We start from the raw sequence: 20080 nt of genomic DNA, 5'->3' as shown, positions 1-20080 counted from the left end.
TGTTTTGTGTGTCTATTTTTCCTCTTTTGACCATTTTCTTGATTTATAAGGTATGCACCTTCTCCAAAACAAACTTTTACAGTGAGTCCTCTTGTTTTGTTTGATACGAACTTTTACATTTTTTAAATTTTCTTTTTAAACAACTACATAGATCTAATTCTTTTGCATTTTCAGATCTTAACGATATATATCTTCTGAAAATATTCATCATCCCCCTTTCTTTGGCCTCTCTTTTTAGTCTTTTCTTCTGTCTCCTATCTTCTTCTTAGGCCATGTTTGCCAGCTACGTCCCTGAAATCATAGAGTTAATAGGAAACCGCAAGAAATATGGTGGTTCCTATAGTGCGGTTAGTGGAAGAAAGTAAGTATCCCAAGAGGCTCTGCTGCCTCTAGTGCAGTAGAACACTCTCTGCATGCCATTTTCTTTTTTTTTTTTTTTTGTTTTTGTTTCATGCATGTAGGCAATGTTTGCTCGCTACGTGCCAGAAATTGCTGCTCTCATCCTTAATCGGAAGAAATACGGCGGGACTTTTAATTCAACCCGAGGCAGAAAGTAAGTCAAAAAAGACCAGGTGTGGTTGTGTGACTTTAAAGAGCCCCTGAAGGTGGTAATAGCTGACTTACAGCTTATAAGGCTGTATTCCTTGGCTTCAGATGTTACCGCTGGAGAGTTGTCACACTATAATTAGAGACCTGGGCTATGCTGTGGTGCAAGTCACAGCGTTTTGTCCCTACTTCAAGAAAACCTGGATACCACTAAGACTACACTGACATATCTTGTGAAAAAATGCTGCTATTGCATATGCACATAGCTTCTGGAAAAAGGTTGACTTGTCACTTCACGGTTTGGGGATCGGATTATCATATCTAATTAATTTTAATCTCCTAACTAAGTGACAGTAATAATTCATGTGATTTTCAAACAGCATAGTTCTTTAGAAAACTTGGGTTTACTAGAGTGCAAAATCTGAGATTTATGTTGATTGGGTTATTCTGTTAGACTGGCTATGTCAGAAGACTGATAGTGCTGTTTCTTGTTCAAACAGCAGATTAGCTCTCATGCAGCTCTTTTTGATTTCATATGAGTATTGCAAACACTTGTGATTTTAGGATCTATGATCAGGGTTTTTAAAGTGATTCTCTTCCACGCTTCATATAAAACCTATCCTAAGAAGAGCAAGTAATAGCCTTAGTATCAGTATAGTTTGGAAAAGAAACCAAACCCATAAAAAATACTATTTTTACCTGGTAGCAAAAGTTAAATTTCGTCGGACCACATTAGCTCATGAGATTTCTATTAAAAGCCTCCTTGTTTTCTTGACCAAGTTAAAACTAGCTCTTTCTGCCATTCCCAGCATCTAGGCATGCCGGGATGTAGCCTTGAAGGGACTCAATGTACTTGGCAATGTAGTAGTTTCTCATCTATATCACCTTTACTGTTGCCATCTTTTGTTTAATTACATATTATTGTGACTTTCACTGGTAAGGATATATTCACCCTAAAAGACTAGTTGTATACAATCCTTTCAAAATAACTTAAAGAAGGTACTACAACCAACGCATCTAATTAATTGTACTTCTCCTTACTTTAAGGTGATACTTTTTTTTACTTTATTCTTTTCAAATTACCCATGCATAATCTTATGAATGTGGGTTATGGTTTTATCAAGTTGTTTCTTCTCTCTGTGGAGCACAAAGAGTATACATGTCCCACAGAACTGATTCTAGAGTACTATTTTACATCACTGGCTAGAAAAACTAAAGTTTTTTTCATTAGTTATAGCTTATACTATTGTGTGTTCAATAATACTCAAGCAATTAGATGATACAATTGAAAATACTTCAATACCATTTTTTTGAGATACCCTCAAATGTCTAAAGCTTTTTTACTGTAAGCACTAATGTTGGAAACTTTCATCATAATTGACTTATGCAGATTAGCAAAATGCCATAATTTATTTCTGAGATAGAGTAGTATCATTAATTACCAAAAATGTTTATTTGTGACAGAGGCCTACTCAGTTTCATATATTTATTTATACTTGGTTTCTTGAAGAGTGAAGTTTTTCAAACAGAGAAATTACAGTGTTAGAAAACTTTTAACTTCTGTTTCTGAAGCTCCAGAGGAGTTATAGCATAGAAGAATGTGGTTAAAAACTATTTTACATAGAGTTTTAGTCTCTCCCCTTCTACATTGTCACTAGTACCCAGCATTGCTCAGATGTCTCTAAACTTGGACCTGATCTTCAGTCAGAACCCCGCATGCTGAAAAGCTCAACTCCAGATTACAGGCTTCTGCTAGCTTTGGGGCGTGCTTAATTTTATTTTTTCACCTTTTCTTTTTGTCTTTATTTATATGCACTGCCTGGTTTTAGCTCACTCTGTTGTCAGTGCTTTCTCTGCTGATCTTTACTGCCCATATAACTTATTTGAAACTCAGCTCTGTCATCAGAATATAAAATGTTCGATTTACTTTGCGCGTTGTTTTCTGGTTCAATTATTAATTACGAAGTAGTTTAAAGATGTCCTTTGCTCACATGGGTCTTTCATCAGAGAATCTAAGCTTGGGAACTGCACAGAAAAAAGCCATTAGCACCCCTTGTTTGATGTTGCTTTTGCAGTCAGTAGAACAAGATTGATGAAATGTTATGTTTGGCCAAAATTTAAGTTTTCATTTGGAAATCAGTGTTGAGAGAATGGATTGTCAGAACCAATAAGTTTTCTTTTGCTTGGGATATGGGCATGTGGTAGTAATTAGCAATATAAGGTCTTTAGTTGAGCAACCAAGCATAGATTCTGGCAGCAAACATAATGAGAAACTACAGTTGTTCTATTCCTAACATCAGAAAGTTTCCAGATAAAATTAAATACATGTACAAAATGAAAGCCGCTAATGTTGGGGTTTTTGGGTGGTTTTTTTAGATATGGGGGTTTTGGGTGTTTTTTTTAGTTTCAGCTCTTAAAATACTAAATGTGTATACTTTTTAATTTTCTCCAAAATAGATAAATACATGCTTTGTAGCATTTATATATATGTTTATACTTGTTGCCCCATGAACCATGTGGAATAACATGCTTCTATATGATTATTACACATTTAGGTGGGAAGTTAAAATTAATATATGATTATGTATGTTTTGAAGATTGCACTGCATTGCTTTAGTACGGTGGAGAGCCTTGCTATGGAATTGTAACTGTCAAAGCAGCTAGAATGTACACATAAAAATTATTTCTATTAATTCCACTTACTGAAGAAGAGAAACAACCAACATGACAGCAAGTTCAATCTCACATTTTATTTTGATTTTCAGCCAATAAAGTCCTCAAAGGACTCACACTATGAAAGAACCATTTTGCACAACAAAAAAGCTTACTTCTCTCTTAGGTGAGACGCATACACAAGAGTTTGGAAATGAAGTAGTTTGTAGGCAGTATGCAAGTATCTCTAGTTACTTTTACTAGATATTAGGTACTTTTCTTACAAAAGTCCAGGGGAAATTCCAAATTTAATTTATAATCTCCCCTTGGTAATATGTTCCTGAAATGAGACTTCTAAAGTCTCATAGAAAACAAAGCAGGAATTTATTATAGTCTGTGATTGAAGTTTCATCTGTTAAATAAACAACAGTAATCACTGTTGCGTATATACCAAAATGCATACGAATATATCTATAAAAAATGTGACCGAGTCCAGATTTACACATTTAATGACAACTAGGGTAATGACTTTGACACAATTACAACCTAGTGCAAAAAAAAATTCAAGATGTTACCAAAAACAATCCTTGCCTTGAATTTCAGATTTGTAAACAATGAGATCTGCTTTATAGGTAGTGAGATTACTGCTAAACAGCTGTTTTGCTGCTGTTTACAGATCAGCTCATCAGAAGACTCTCTAAAGTTTTTTCTGTGTGTCCTGACATACCAGAATCAGATGGTCAGTAGACAAAAAAACCTTGGCTGCCTTAGTTTAGTTATTTTCAGAACAGAGAAACAATTGTTTCTTGCTACAGTCATCACTAAATACAAACGATACATAGCAAACCAGATGAATTACAGACAGGAAAGAGTTTATATTAAATATATAACTATGTTGTAACTGTGAAATAAAATTCATGCATGAGAAGCAACTAAAACTGTAAAAAATATTCCTTTTCTAATACTGCTGAGAGGTTTCTTAGGATAACAGTTATGTGGCTTCCAGTATTTTCCACAGAGTCCTATGTGGTTTTTCTGTTCTTTCACATGAGCAATTCATTCACTACTGTTCATCCTTCCTGCCCATTTCCCTGATTTTATGTTTTGGGAAATACTTTTTGCAAAGCAGTTATTGCACATCATATTCTTACATGCTAGACAATGTTCTGCTGATTTCTGTACAATTAGGTAACAACGTAATTTACTTTCTCTACAGAATAGTTGGCATATTTTTGTTATTAATGGACCAGTAGCTACCTGACAAAGTTTTTTGTGAGATTTAATGAAGTCAGGTTTATGCTTTCTGTAAATGAGAAATATTTATAAAATGCAAAGTAGACAAATTTATAATAAAGGTTAACTCTAATTAACTGCTTCATCACCAAGCACTATGTTGTCACATAATAATCTGCAGTATTATAAAGGACATATCTTACTAAAACATTGTGAAGCTTACTAGATCACTGTGAAATAACCAATGTCAGCATATACTTAAAAGAAGTTATGTTCAGGTAATTTCATAAAGTAATGACAAACTAGTAGCATTATGAACAGATAAATTAGTTTGCAATGACTAAATACTGGATACAAATACTGGAGATAAAAGCTAGGTGTAATGTAGTTGGGTGAAGGAAAAAAATTCTGACTTTTTATTACATATTACATAGTCTATAGATTAGTCTTTAGAAAATAATGTAGAATTTTATATTTATATATATATAAAAAGCAGGAAAAGTGTTACACTTTTTTTTGACATTTTTTTCATCAGTTACAAAATGAAATGGTATATAGCTGAGCATTATGTAGATACTTCCTCTCATCTATTTTTCTCATTTTTCTTAATAATTTTGAGACCAGCAGCTGCTTCTGTACACCCTATCTACATTTAGCTTTTACTTCTTGAACCTTTCAATTTAACTTAATCTGGTTAGGCTCTTTCCGTGACTTATCTGTAGAATCTATAAGTTAGTATTCTAGGGATCTTTTTAAAGTAATATTTTTAAAAAGTGAAGTACCATAGAAGAATGAAAAGGTATCTGCCACTGTATCACCATATCTGATAGACTATCATTTTTAGAATGTAGCAGTTAGTCTACAGGTTAGTTCATGCATCCGTAACTCTGGAAGGTTGGAAGAGTCAGTGGTCAGTTTAGCTTTGGACAACTTTATGAAGTGGTCCAACTAACCTCCTAGCTATAAAGTTAATGCTTTAAATCTTATGAGACAGGAGTTTTTTTCAAGAAATTCTTGGGTTCGGATAAGTAGAATTCTGCTGTTGCACTCTTTTTGTGATATTTGAAATTTACACATTCAGTCCTAGTTAAAGCAGGACTTAAAAGATCATCTGTGTTATTACTTTTAAACCAAAATTAAAAAAAAAAAAAAAGAAAAATCAAAGTTGGTTATTTATAACGTGTATTACTCAGGTCTGGTTTGAGATTTGGTTAAAGATACAGATTCGTTTTACCTCTACTAATTTATAATTATTTTGTTCTGAATTTACTAATTTACTTGAGAATCAAAATTGTTCCTATTCAGTTGTTTCATTTCTGTATTCATGTATTAATATGGTCAGACTAGGTTTTAATTCTGTGAAATACTTTCCAGTTGAGGACATTAGCGTAGTGTAAATCATCCTGCACAAAGCTCTAGAAAGCATATGGAAAGAACATTTGTAAACTGATGAACTGAAAGAGAGATTGGATAACTTAATGTTGGGTTTTTTTCAGACTTTACATTGAATTATTGACTTAATTCCACAGACTAAATTCTTTTTGCCTTTTTTTCATAAGAAACTGCTATCAAATCCAATGGAAACTCTTTATGAGAGCAGCTAGCAAAACACAGCTTCACATGAATAAATATTGGCAGAGAGAGGGATGATTATTATTATTTTTTATGCATCTCTGCGTATATATAAACTGCTTACCTGGTCCCAGTAGTAAATAGTTATGATAAACTTTGTTAGATTTTCAAAAGATTTAAAAAAAAAATAAAAATCCACGGGCATTACCATAGTTAATGTTAAGATTAAAAATTGTATTTTAATTAAATCACAGTTCTTTACTGTATAAGCTATTAAACTCTCTTTTTTCTCATCTCTCGTGATCTGCTCTGCTTCACAGAGATTTCTTCAGATTTCTTAAATTTAGAAGCCTTAAATTAGCAAATCATCAACATATCCACAGGAATAATCATCTGTTAGAGATTCCTTCCAGAAGGAAACATGGGATTCAATAACTAAACTTCACAGAGAAAAATAAAAACTGTAGACAGATAGATATGGTAAACAGAAAGACAAACAGATAATTTAAGTTGACAGGCCATCTTGGACTCATTAGACATTTGAATTTGATTAAAAATTTGAAAAAGAAAATTTAAGGCTTATCCAAATACTTTGGCAAAGTTCCATTTGCTGCAGTAATGAGAGGCATAGCTCCAAAGAAAGTGACATTAGATTATTATATTAAATAATTTGATACAATATGTAAGATATTATTTTCCAGTGGGAGGAGAATGTAATAAGAGAATGTGACATGGATTGCATTATGATCCCCAGGGGTGTCTCTATTTCCCATCTGCTAGCCATTCTTCTAATCCCACTGTTTCAAATGAAGTCTCACTTAGTAATAAAGAAAATCTGATGAGTGTTAAATAGACTGACAGATAGAACTAAAAGGACAAACTTTTTTTTTTTCTTCAATATTGCATGCCTATTAAACTATATCCATTCTTATGAAAGCAAGAAAGGAAATGTGGGAAGTAGTATCTAGCAAGATTATGAGTTAAAAAAAAAATAAATTGTATTCCAAGTCTCAAATCACATTCCTACAATAACAGCACTAATTTTATATTTCAAGTTAAAAATTGCAAAATTTTCAACTTTTCCTTATCTCTGGCTAAACTTTAAACAAGCTTTTGGATTTGGCATTGAAATAGCAGTTGTTTCCAAATTTTTACCCAAGAAAGACTGAATCTGGTTTGTAAATATACAAAATATACAGGCCATGACTTTATGTATGGACATTCCAGGAAGTGCAGTGTGACATGGCAGAAGGGGTGAATAGATGAGCAAGTTTTAGTGAATTAAGACTTCTTGTTTTCGCTCAGGTTCTGTTGCAGAAAATTAGTCATGACGTTTTAGGGTGATTTCTATGGAAAGAAATGCACTGGCTCTGGTCATGAATAAAATGCTCAAAAATCTTAAAGCCTTTGCTAAATCCTGCGTCGCTTAAAATTATTTAATTCTTTTTTATTTTTGACTCACTGAGCATTTAAAAAATGCATAAGACAATTTGAAAATGAGTAATGGTGGGAACATAGAGAGAAATTTATTTAAGGAAAAATATTTTCAATTTATTTCAAAAGGATGCCTTGTGTGCCATATCTGCTGCACAAAATATTACAGGGAGGAAGCCCAGGATTTGGAGGGGTCAGAACAGTAGATTAAGGTTTGATTGCAACTGAGATCCTGATGCTGGAGCTGTGGTTTGCTCCTGCATTTTACTGTGAGCTTTCTAGTCTAGAGTCCTTGTGCATGTCATAGCATTTAGTAGGTTTTACTCTTATTTATACTAAATTATTCACTTATTTCTTATGGTGATATAGCTGTGTTATGTGTAAATGTTATGGTATTTTTGTGAAAGTAGAACTACTCTAGATAATATCAAAATCAAGACTGAATGAAAGGATGAATATTCATCTTTTAAGGTGTGGTGGAAGCCTCTTAAATAATCCAGACCCTGGAAGAAACAAATCACTCTGCTTTCTTATTATTATTGCAGTTTCAGAGGTATGCATTAAGCAAAGAATATTAACTTTTATTTCGTAACTTGCTTTATAGACAAGTATTGCACAATTCCTTAGATCATAAAAATGTAAGATAAACTCAGTCAGCTGTGACTGAGCAAGGAAGTTGAAATAAAACAGCTCACAGTGAATCACTTATAGCATGCTATTGCGAACAGACTTAGATGCAAGTTCTAATATACAGTTGAAACAGAGGAGTGTGCTATTTATCTAAGATTCAAGTATGTGAAATGCACTCTGTCAGCTTGTTCTGTAGTAGAAACCTCACATAGATGGACATAAACTATTTGAGAACCTGTGCAAGTGAATTCTTCTGTACTGTTTCTATGCACTTCAGAAACAATTTCTAATATTTAAAGGTTGCCAGGGGCATGCCACCAATATTCACTGAGCAAGAGTAAAACCTAGATTCATATAGGTACACTTGATAGTTTCATAGCTTCAATTATTCACTAATTAGGGTCTTGTATGTGACTGTATGTTTGTTACACATCAATTTTATGTTTAAGAGAATTTGAAATGATTCCTCCTTGATTCTTTATTTTACATACTTATATTGGCCACAAATTAATATCTGCATTGAGATAACTTTAAAATGCCTACTATTAATGATTTCCCATTTATGATAATCTGACGTATGATCTACTGCTGTTCCACCAATCTGTATATGCCAATACTGTATACCATATATGTATATCATATACTGAATCATAGAATCAGCTAGGTTGAAAAAGGCTTTTAAGATCATCAAGGCCAACTGTTCCCCCAGGACTGCCAAGTCCACTGCTAAACCGTCTCACTAAGGGCCTCATCTACTTGGATTTTGTAGCTCTGTGAGTATTTTCTGGTATTAACTAATACCTTTTTCTTTACTCACAATATAAGAGAGATTCTAAAGAACATGGAAACTTAGAAAGAACAGATAGACTATCAATCAGGTCCAATTTACAGAAATTAAAAGTACCTCAGACATGTTCTCATATACTGCAATCACATCTCTAGTCACAGTGTAGTCATATTCTTTTATACACTTAATGTCGATACATATTTAAAAGTCAGTGTTTTTGGCTTCTCCGTAACCTCAAAACTTGAAATTCTTAATCATTCAGGAGTAAAGTCAGTAATGAAATAATTCAAGGAGAAAAATGTTAAAATAAAATCACTGGGACATTACACACTTGACAGACAATTTACAATATCCTTGAATATATTTGACTTGTCTCCTTTACACTATAGTTCTAGAGTGTGATTTGAAAATCAGAGGGAGAAAATAGCTTGCAGTTGAATTCTTAAAAAATATCATGCTTTGATTTAGAGTATTTTATGCTCTGTCTTCACAGATATGAATGTCTAATGCAAAAAGTTAACTTTGGGAGTAATACTTGTTCATTTTGTACTTCCTAGAGTTATTTCTTGAAAACCAACTGGCTTTTTTGGGTCCAGAAGTGACCATTCTAGATGAGATGTTCTCAGTCTTTGATTTTGACATATATGCGATGCATAGGCAAGTTTTTCTAATGTTTTTTTAAATGGTTTTAATGGTTAAAATATTATAGCTTGCTGTTCTGGATCACTATACACATTGGCTAAATAAGTGGTCCTTAGAGGACAATCATTTGGTTCAGATCTTATGTGAAAAAAAGAGAAAAATGTGAAATCATGACTGTACAGCACCTATTACTCTATCGGTATTAATCTTAGAGCAGAGTTTATATTGAAATAAGGCATCTGTTTAATCGATTGAGGGAGAGACAGAAGCACATGCACAAATTTTTCACTTAAATGAACTGAATTAATTGAATATTAATGTTAGGTAAATCGTGAAAAGCATAAACAGCTAGAAACTGTAAACTGGTATATTTAAAAAATGCATACTACTAACACATAAACAAGAAGACCATATGTACAGTCTCTGTTGACATTTATTGACTTTCCTTCATAAGAAAAAGTGACTGAGATCCATCCTTTGTTGAGGAAAACCAGTTAGACTTTACAAGAACCTGTTTATTTCAACCACAGCAGCCTGCTACTGGTATACAAAGAAAGAATTCAGATCGTTGATAGATGAAGGCATGATCAGAACACTAAGCAGAAAGACCATAAAGAGATCTGAGCATATGTATTTGATATAAATATTATAGTTTTATGGAGACATCTAGATCAATATGCAGCACACTTCATTTAGTTACTTGACAAGTGAACACCATGTATTCAACTGAATGCTGAAGAGAATTTTGTATTTATTATCTTTGATTTATTATGACAGACTAGTTAGAGTGAGTTTTTTCAAGTTCTTTATACTTGTTCCAATAAAATGGATATAATTTCTTTCAAAATAAACAGGCAAAAGATTTGCCTTTCGTATTGTGTCCTCTGAAGGAAAAACCATGCGAAGATCCTTTTTGAAGAATCCTATTCACAGTGGATCTGTTTTCATTTACAATGCTATTTACATGGATTAAGTGTATGTTCTCAATTACTTCATGTCAGAATTCTAGATGTTTAAGGTTTTGCTTATTTCATATTTTTCTTCCTGAAATTGTTTGTATCTGTGGTAGCTTTAGACCTTTTATCACCATTTTTGTTTACTTTATAAGAAGCTAGTGTGTTTTTAGCAAATGTGTCATTATGTCAGTACTTAAGTGAAAAAATGTACTATAGAAAATTTCAACTGCGTAGAATCACAGTTGAAATCAAATGTGTAGAACTGTACTAATTTTTCATACTTGGTCACTGTAATTAATTTTGAGAATCATAAGTATGCATGGGAGAGAATGAATTAGTCTGGCTTATTGATTGAAAGCATATGGCTCCTGGTAAGCTTTTTATTCTCTGTAAAGATTCTTTTTGCAGTATCACAAACACATAAGATAGATTCCCATTAGTATATTGAACCAGTTTCACCTCTGGTACATGATACCAATGAGAAGTATTACTTAACAGAAACCTTAGTCCTCCTGAATACCTATCAACAATAAAAATATCAAAATTGCTGGATCATGACTTTCAGTATTGTAAGGGAATTTCTTAATTTTCTTTTTAAAGAAAAAAGTGGAAATCAATAATTTAGCCGAATACTGTATTGCTTTTGAGGTTTTTCATAAACAAAAGCTTAATGCAGAGGTTAAACATTTCTGTTGACCCAAAATTATTAATATAATATTTTCCTACAAACCAACTCTAGTAAATATCTAGCAAAAGATATCCAGTATGTTGGCTTCTTTTAAACTCTCGATGCATGGAAAAAAAATGGGTGGTACACAGTGGAGGAATGGTTATTGGAACAAACAGAGGAAGTAATAAATCTTCAAATCATATACAGGACAGATTGGAACAATATAAGCTCTCCAAGTTTTCTTAAATAATGTACCTAATAACTCTCTCTGGACAAGTAGGAAATCTGTTTTCAATTTCTTCTACTTCTAAGAAAAATATAATTTATGTTAAATTGAGATTTTTTTGTTTGTTTGTTTTTTGGTTTGGTTTTTTTTTTTTTTGGTCGGAGTTTTCAGCCCAAAATTATGTAAGTATCTGATCAGAAAATATTGTTTGAAAACCAGGAGGTTTTGTTGCAGTCACTGCTCAGGTCACTCTTGTGGCTTTATAAGAACAGCAAAGAGAAGAATAGATCATGTCCAGCCCCAAATCAGAATGCTAAAATGAAACCATGGTGCAGATGCCTTCTGACACTTCCAAAAGAATAAGTTCTGGTGCTCAAATGCAAGAGTATTTGACAGCCAAGTGTTTTATTTTCACTAGAGCAGATTGCTGTGAAACCCTGCTGAATGAGAATCCTAACAGGATTGAATTATTGTACCAAATGTAGCTGATTTTAGAAGGAGGCTTTTGGAATACATAGCTTCTGGAGGTCTTTTCCAACCAGAATTATCTTATGATCCTGTGAAAATTTCTTCTGCAATAGAGTAATTTGCGTTGCACACTCTATGTGGCTTGTAGTTTTTCTCTTCAGCTTACCCATATTTTTAAAATGTGAACTCTAATTCATGACAGAAAAGAACCCATATGAAATGAAATCTCCCAGGAAAGAGGTACATTTTCTGCACCAGGAATGAAGTGTAGCACAAGAGCATTCAGGAAGACACCCTACTAAAGCTAACAGCACAGGCTCTGTACAAAGGCATTGCCTACAAGAACAAATTATTTCTGTTATTAAAGATAATTCATCAGCTATGCAAATGGAAAGTTCAATTTCTTAATTATTAATAGGTGGAAACATTTTAAAATAATACCCATAGTTTAAAATCAGTCATCTTAGAAAACATGATTGCAGTCCAAGGGCTCAATGCTCTGTACACATACTGCACCTAAAACTTTGGTTAAAATTGAGAAAAATCTTACTGAAACCAAAGCAGACTCTCTGGCTAGCCAGTTTAGCAATAAAAGTTCATAATATTGAGTCCCATGTTAAATACAAACCAGCATGATCAGAGTCTCATATAACCATATATTCCTTGCCTGTTAAAAAGAATGAAACCATTGAAGTGTTTGACTGCTGCTATTTCTGAAATTCCATTTAAGTCCTGGTGATGTCACTAAGAACTCATGCAAAAGGAGTGTTTCAGTTTATCATATTGCTAAATAAAGTTTTAAAACTCCGTGTTACACTATTTATAAAAGTGATAATAGTACACTAATTTCATAACATGTGCTGGACTGGTAGAATAGTTTATTGTGTTTTGCTTTTCTAGTCATCATCTGAACCACTGCAAAAGTAACGTTTTGTGATGGTGACACTTTTCACTGCATGATGCATATTACTGATTTATTCTTTATTCTGCATAATTATCCTTTTTTCCAATGAGTTCTATGCACTTTTCACACACATTTCATCAAGGATCAAATTATGAAGCAAGAACAGTCTTCTATTATAGTCCATTACATAAGTAATCGTTGCTGCCACATATTATTTGTTGTTTTCAGCCAATGAGTTTTCTGTGTTACTGAGTTTTCCATGTTACTGAGTTTTCCACAGAACAATTATGAAGTAGGTGAGACATGGGTGGTCTGCTTTTGCCCTTGTGATTACTTTCTGTTGCATTTGGCTGTTCAAGTTTAAAACAAGTTTGTGAAATTCTGAAATTGGGTGTTTTTAGTACTTGTGCACTTTATAGGACTGTATATGAAGTAATTTGTATGACTGTAATAAAGTTGACTTTTTGTTAGTTCAGGAATTGTATCTATACCACTTTGTCCCTCTTCCCGACTTCTGTGAGCAATGTGGTTATTGATATTATTAGCAACAGGCATATCAAAATCATCATCCATCTTAAACACATGACATTAATGGAAGCTGAGGTCGAGTTTATTCCGTGAAGGAAATTGTGAGACAATGTAAAATGCTCTACCACAAATTTTCAGACTTTGCTTTACAATAAGAAAGGTGCAAAGATCCCTTAAGTCAAGAAGAGTGCAATTTCCTAGGCCTTTTCTTCAGCCTCTCAGAATTTAAGATGTAGAATTCAAGAACGTGTACGTAGGTATATGTATAGTGCTTCCACCTTGTATGGTCAGATACATCTAGTAATGGAAATGTGGAGCAGTAGAAACCTTTGTGACATCTCAGTCTGTCAAAACTTTGATTTTCTAAGCAATCTGTTGCAGTGATGCAATAAATAATGATTTCTTATAGTGAAGTACCCTCCTTGTAGAAGTTATGGTAGGAAAAATACTTCTTTTTCATTGCTTATGGCCTATAATTGGCAAGCCTTGTACTGCCTTCCTTGGCATAAATGTCTGCTTTCAACCATGGTAAAATATCAAATCATTTTACGGAGATTTGCTCTCTCATTATGTCATAAACCAAGAATTCAAACAGTAAAACTCAGTAGAAGAGGTAAATATGTGGAGAAAGATGTGTAAAATAGAAGAATATGATTTTGAAAGGAACTGGTTAATACAGTGTATAAACATATATATAAATGATGTTAAATGTATAATACAATTTGGGCAAATGGTTTAATAGTAGTCTTTGCAGGTGAGAGTGTATGTGTATTTGCAATGGCAAAATGTTTTTTTGGAACTGACGTTTTCCTCCTCTGACTTCTGGAATAGGATCTAGAGAAACATCAAGAAGAGACTAATACTCTGGTTTGGCACATAAATTATAATTTCCTTCTCTGCTTTCTTGCTTGTTTTACCTTCTTTGCAAGATTAACTCTGATTTTTCTGCAACAGGCACATAGTTGTCTGTGGTCACATAACACTCGAAAGCGTGTCCAACTTCCTGAAGGACTTCCTGCACAAGGATAGGGATGATGTCAACGTAGAAATCGTCTTTCTGCATAAGTGAGTAAACTTTCGAGATTAGTCTTATCATCTGTTACTAAAACTCATTAAATTAAACCAGATCACTTTTTGGGGGGGAAGACAGAGGATCTTTTAAGCTCTAACTTACCATAAAATTAAAGTTTGCAGTTACTTTTGTTATTAATGTGTTTTGAAAAAAAGTGTTGTTTTCTACCTTTTTTTTTTTATAACCCATTGCTAAATATAGGTGTTTCAAGCAGACTTCAGACCCAATCATGTCAATTGTGAGGTAGATCGCTAAACATATACTTGAAGTGGGAATGGTATTATGAAATAAAAAATAGAGAAATACTAGTAAATATATGTGGGAGTTTCTTTAGTAGTAAATATTTCTAGTGAAACTACCAAAATTGTCAAAATCTATAAGATTAGTGAAAAATTCTGTATGTCGTATGAACTTATGCTATCTGAAAACATGTTCTGACCTTTGATTTTCCTAGGAAAAAAATGCTTATTTCATATTGCAGAATATTTATAAAATGAAAAATGTAGGTGCACATTTAGTTTTAATATAAATAACATTACAGATATAGTGATGGTAGAAATTGTTTTCATGCTGATAATTGGTGTTGCTCTTTTACCCATATATACACACCTATTTCTTTTGGTCTTTTGCATTTTTCTGATGTGGGATTTGAAAAGGTTTTGTAAGGTGGTTACTGTTTTTTGTATGCTATGCATTACATGAAAGACAACATCAAATAGGTGTGCCTGTGGGAGAAGCTTCTAGAAATAGCCATGTGTTAGAGAGACAGTATGAAAGGTCTTTTCTGCTCTGGAATACCATCTGGTTAGAAGTGTTGAAAGCTATAAATGAGTAATATTTTTGCATTCGGCAGCAAGTTCTCCACTTGTCAAAGAAAATGATTAAAAAGTTCAAGAAACATTTTTGATGATTCAACAAAGGAAGCTGAAAAAATAAGAATCAGCAGCACTTGCACAATTTTTTTACCTAGTCCTTTCAAGTTGAACTACAGATATCCTCAAGTAACAACATTGTTTGTTTCTTTCCCCTCTCGAAGTAATAACAAGAACAGACTGAGAGGAAAGCAGAGATCCAGATTTACACAGTGAAAATGCATGGCAATAGGAATCAAGAAGCTGCATATGAACATGAAGGGAATTTAGCACCTGGCAGCTTGTTTGTGCCTGCTTTCTTCTGTGCCTTCACAGACAAATATTTGCATGTATCTGTTTTATTTTCTTAGTAAATTTAGCATCTCGCATGACAGAGATCTCATGCTATGTCTCATCTCTTACTATGTATCTACAAAATTCCTTCTGATTTAATGAATGGCATCAGAAAAGGTATTTACATGATTGGTGCCTCATTGGGTAATAGATCATGGTCCATTTAAATCTTTTTGTTCATGGCAAAATGAAATGAGACAGAAAGTCACAGCATAATTATGTAGCTCATGTAGGCCACAGGATCCCTGTACCCTTCCTTTTCCAGCTTTCAGTGATTTTGCATTGAGCTCTCTTATTTGATGTGATTAGCTGTTTTGAGAATGGTGGGGACATACAGAGGATGATTGTCTTATTAGAGCATTTCTGTGGAGAGTGAGTGGTGTGTGAGGATGTTTTCCAATGTTTGCACCAGTTCTTCTGAATCCGTGTCTGTGAGAAACTGACAAATGATGAACATGCAGAGTAGCACAATGAAGTGGGCCAGAAGCTCTGTAGACAGAAGTAAGGAAGTAAAAGTAGTTATAGTGTGTCTTTTGAGTACTACACACTGTTTCACACCACAGAATAAGCGTCAGCAGAAGTCTGAATACCTAAAATAAATCTAAGAGATTGGTTTATAAATTAAGGAAATGGGGCAGTTATGGAAACTGACTTCTCACTTGCTCTTTTGTTTTCTTTATCTTCTCAATGCAGTATCTCCCCTAACCTTGAGCTGGAAGCTCTTTTTAAACGACACTTCACTCAGGTGGAATTTTATCAGGGTTCAGTCCTTAATCCCCATGACCTGGCAAGAGTGAAGGTAACAGCTCTGTTGTTCTGTTCTCCTGCTAATTGACTTTTTAAGAAGTACTCGTATTATTTGGAAAAAACTCCACTAAACTTAATGTAACACCAAAAGACTCTTTTTCCCATCTCTATTAGCTTACCTAGTAAATTATAATATCTAATCCTTATAAACCTTGTTTTCCCTATATCTTAAGATCTTCAAAGCTACAATAACACTGTACATTGTCTACAATTTCATTGAACTCTCTATGAATTTTTAATTTGGTTTAGTTCAAGAGTTTATTACATTAATATTTGGTATAATAGAACACTGTCTTACAGTAATTGCTCAAAATTCTTTGTCTTACCTTCATCAGAATGATTAGAAAATAATTTTTTATCTGTCGGTTTTTTTATTGTCTAGAATCCTGGGAGGAAAAAAAAACAGAACAAAACCAACCAAAACCAAACAAACAATAAAAAAACCCCAGACCCCAAAAAACCCTATATCCCTACAAACCACCACCCCCCCCAGAAAAAACCAACAACAATCATAGATTTTTGGTAGCTAAAGGAGATTATTTTATTCTCTGTAATTCTCTATGGTAAATTATTTTGTACTCTTAAAGCAAAGCATGAAGCATAAAAGAAAAAAAAAAGTAAGCTGTCAGATACAGCATTAACTTTTATGGGTTCCTCCCCTTTGCCCCCCCAATGGAATGTGAACCGGTTACTTAAGCCAAGAATATTTTAGTCCAATGTTAACACTTTCTGAAGTACAAATCATGTCTTTTGTCTGTTTTGGCTGCAGAAATTGCTTAACCTTTTGTAACCCAACACACACTGTTTCATTTCATCGGAACAAAATGTTCTAATTATGACCATAAATGTCATAATTAGTGTTTTACCATAATTACCAACGTGTGTGTTGGTATTTTGTGTTCTGTATTCCACCCTTTTTTGTGTTGGTATTTAGTTGTATACACGGAAAAATACTTTTGTCATCTGCTTTGTATTAAATAGAGCTAAGGTTTGTGTGGACATGGAGGTCCTGTGGACAGATCGGTTCTCTTCCTCATGCTTTCTAAAACTGGTGCTCAGATTCTAAATCATCAGTTCAGCCACCTCTTCCTGTCTTTAATGGGAAGATACTGAAATTCCCAAAGCTGCAGGACTTGTGGGAGCACTGTACTGATATAACAGGAACTTCCTATGGATTTAGGCGTCTAAATTTCAGTATCTGGTTACAGAAGGTATGTCCATTAACAACTGAACTACTGACCTGGTCTGAACATCATAAACAAGTTTCAAGAAATTGTGATGTGTATACGAGAGCTCTTATAATCACTCACATTAACTCACATTGTAACATTTTTGATCAGCAGTATTAAGAACTAACATTCACAATCATGGTGGCAGTGTAGGATTCCCTAGTTCCTTATGATGAAAGAAGAGCTAGAAAGAGATGTTGCTATTTATATTTGCCTTTTCTTTGGTGTCTCAGATAGAGTCAGCAGATGCGTGCCTAATCCTTGCTAATAAATACTGCGCTGACCCAGATGCTGAAGATGCCTCCAATATTATGAGGTAAACTCATTAGTTTTTAAGAGGTTTTTGGTTCTTAAGTCTGATTAGCTGACTTGGTACTGTTAGTCATTTTGCAGGACCTACGGTTTGAGTATTCATAGCTGAATGCAGTCCCAATAGAAATGAGGGGAAAGGGAATGCAGTTATGTTCTTGCACAAATATGCTATGTGTGTGCATGTGCTGTATGGGCTGCTGTTAATAATGGGACAGAATGACCCTTAATCACTTCATATCTCATTGCTCTGTGATATATCTGCCCTTACAAGTAATTGCGCAGCTTGGGGAATAGTGAGGTATACGCTTCATGGTGGTAGCTATATAGTGGTCTCCTAGCTTCAGCCTCCTTTTTTACACTGAGGACCAAATATTCTTATTTTGATTGACAAGGCACTTACTTACACATTCGGAGCCACCAGATACTGTCCTGCTTTCCTCTATATATTCTCTGAAGGAAGGAAATTAAAGAGTCTGTCAATAGGCGGCAGTTAGAGTTACAGCATACATAAGCCATTCCATTTCTTGTGTTAAACTCTTAGCTTTAATGAGACCAGTTTCTCCTTTTTAGAATTAAAATATCAATGAACTGTTAAAAAATCTCTAATATAGAAGTGGCCAGTGTTAAACCAATTTTACTGGCCTGTTAGATATTAGCATGCTGTGAATTGAAGGAAGGGGAGAAATAAAAAAAAGATAAAATAAAATTGCTCCTCTGGCAAAAGCTCACATTGCACAAGAGATGTGGCTGTCTGTGGAAGATAGAAGGCTTAAAAATGCCTAATTTAATTTTCCAAACATGATGTTGAATTGCAATGCAAGAAACTTTATTTTGACATTAATTGCATAAATACATTAAAAATACTCTAGTTGCAGATTAATGCATTCTTAATAGATATAATATATTTAATGTCATAAAATGAAAAGTGTTATTTTGAGAGTGGAATTCTCTTGTGTTTTCTCACATCTAAATTAATTTAATTAAACAAAATTGAATGTTTAATTAAGTAATTCAGCAAGAAATGAAAAATTAGAAGGAAGACTTTTTTCTCCCTCCAAAAGATAATATAAATTAAAAACATGCATCCAACTTTTTTTATCTGTTTCATGCTCTAGCTTTGATATGCTTCGAAGCACAAACCAGACAAGCAGATTGCAAGATAATTCCTACAAAACACCAGTGTAAACAGTTATGGCATTCCAAGTCTTATGAGACTGATGATTCCATAATAATTCAGATTATTTTTTGTTTCGATTGTTTTAATCTTCTTTGTATACCTTTAGTTTCTATATGCAGAACTGATTTTTTGACCCATTTCACTCTTTAATTTTGCTTAATGTTTTTTTAAATTTTAAAATGCATATTCCTCTCTTCATAACACATTATCAATTCACTAATTTCTCAAACATTTTTCTTTCCAGCCACTTTTAATAGGTACACAGTTGAGTATATCTTAGGTTCATTAAATAATTAAGAATGCAAGCAGGCAAGCTGCAGAGTATGAAAGTAGCCCCATATTCTATAAATTCAGTGTTCAGATATCAGTTTCAATATTGAGCTTTGGAATAACCCATAAAAATTAATATGAATTTACATGTGGATTTATGTCAAACAAAATCACTATTCAAGTTCTTTGAATACGATGAATGTCTAATAACTATAAATAAATGAGTTGCTAAAACAAGTCTCTTATTCTGCAAATTCCATAAGAGCAAACATTCAACTGAATAAATCCTGAAGTTTGATGTTCTCTAGCATTAGCCAATGGTTATTAACTGAATTTGTCCAGGAGTAAATATTGTGTAGGTCTGACTTCAATCAGTATGCTTTACACCCACGTGAATAACAGGGTACAGTTTTAATTGTGGGACCTGAAAATACAGTAAAGTAGAGGTATTGGAATACATTATCCAAATATCTGACTAACCAAAAGTTATTTTAATTGTTTCTTCTTTCATTTTTAGAGTTATTTCAATAAAGAATTACCATCCGAAGATAAGAATTATCACTCAGATGTTGCAGTATCACAATAAGGTAACCTGATGACCAACAGTGTCTCTCCCCAGAGTATTTTGCTACATTGCATTCACTCATACACAGTTTTTCAAAAAAACCTCATCATAATAAGCCTTGTTATGTAATCCACTTAAAAGGTAATTCAGTTTTATTTATAAATGTAAATACCTTATAAAAATCCTGACATTAAT

The 20080-nt window shown here is 33.4% G+C and overlaps 1 protein-coding gene across 29 annotated transcripts in view; it reads left to right on the top strand.

The window, feature by feature from the left end:
• KCNMA1 (potassium calcium-activated channel subfamily M alpha 1) overlaps positions 1-20080 on the top strand; it is a 511087-nt gene that overhangs the window by 339981 nt on the left and 151026 nt on the right. For 28 of the 29 annotated variants that reach the window (XR_003991383.1, XR_003991382.1, XM_030485710.1 and 25 more), the window contains 5 exons: positions 270-361; positions 14203-14313; positions 16219-16324; positions 17795-17877; positions 19838-19907. Coding sequence is in view for 27 of the 29 variants with exons in the window: in XM_030485710.1 (XP_030341570.1) it covers positions 270-361; positions 14203-14313; positions 16219-16324; positions 17795-17877; positions 19838-19907 (462 nt within the window). In the remaining 2 variants the exon portion in view is untranslated. Of the gene's footprint in view, positions 1-269; positions 362-461; positions 554-14202; positions 14314-16218; positions 16325-17794; positions 17878-19837; positions 19908-20080 lie in introns of those variants that run through there. The other variant, XM_030485708.1, reaches the window with a different exon arrangement.

The sequence above is a fragment of the Strigops habroptila genome, chromosome 5, assembly GCF_004027225.2.
Source record: "Strigops habroptila isolate Jane chromosome 5, bStrHab1.2.pri, whole genome shotgun sequence".
Lineage (NCBI taxonomy): Eukaryota > Metazoa > Chordata > Aves > Psittaciformes > Psittacidae > Strigops > Strigops habroptila.
The sequence above is the reverse complement of the archived record's forward strand: the minus strand, read 5'-3'. Positions and strand labels throughout refer to the sequence as shown.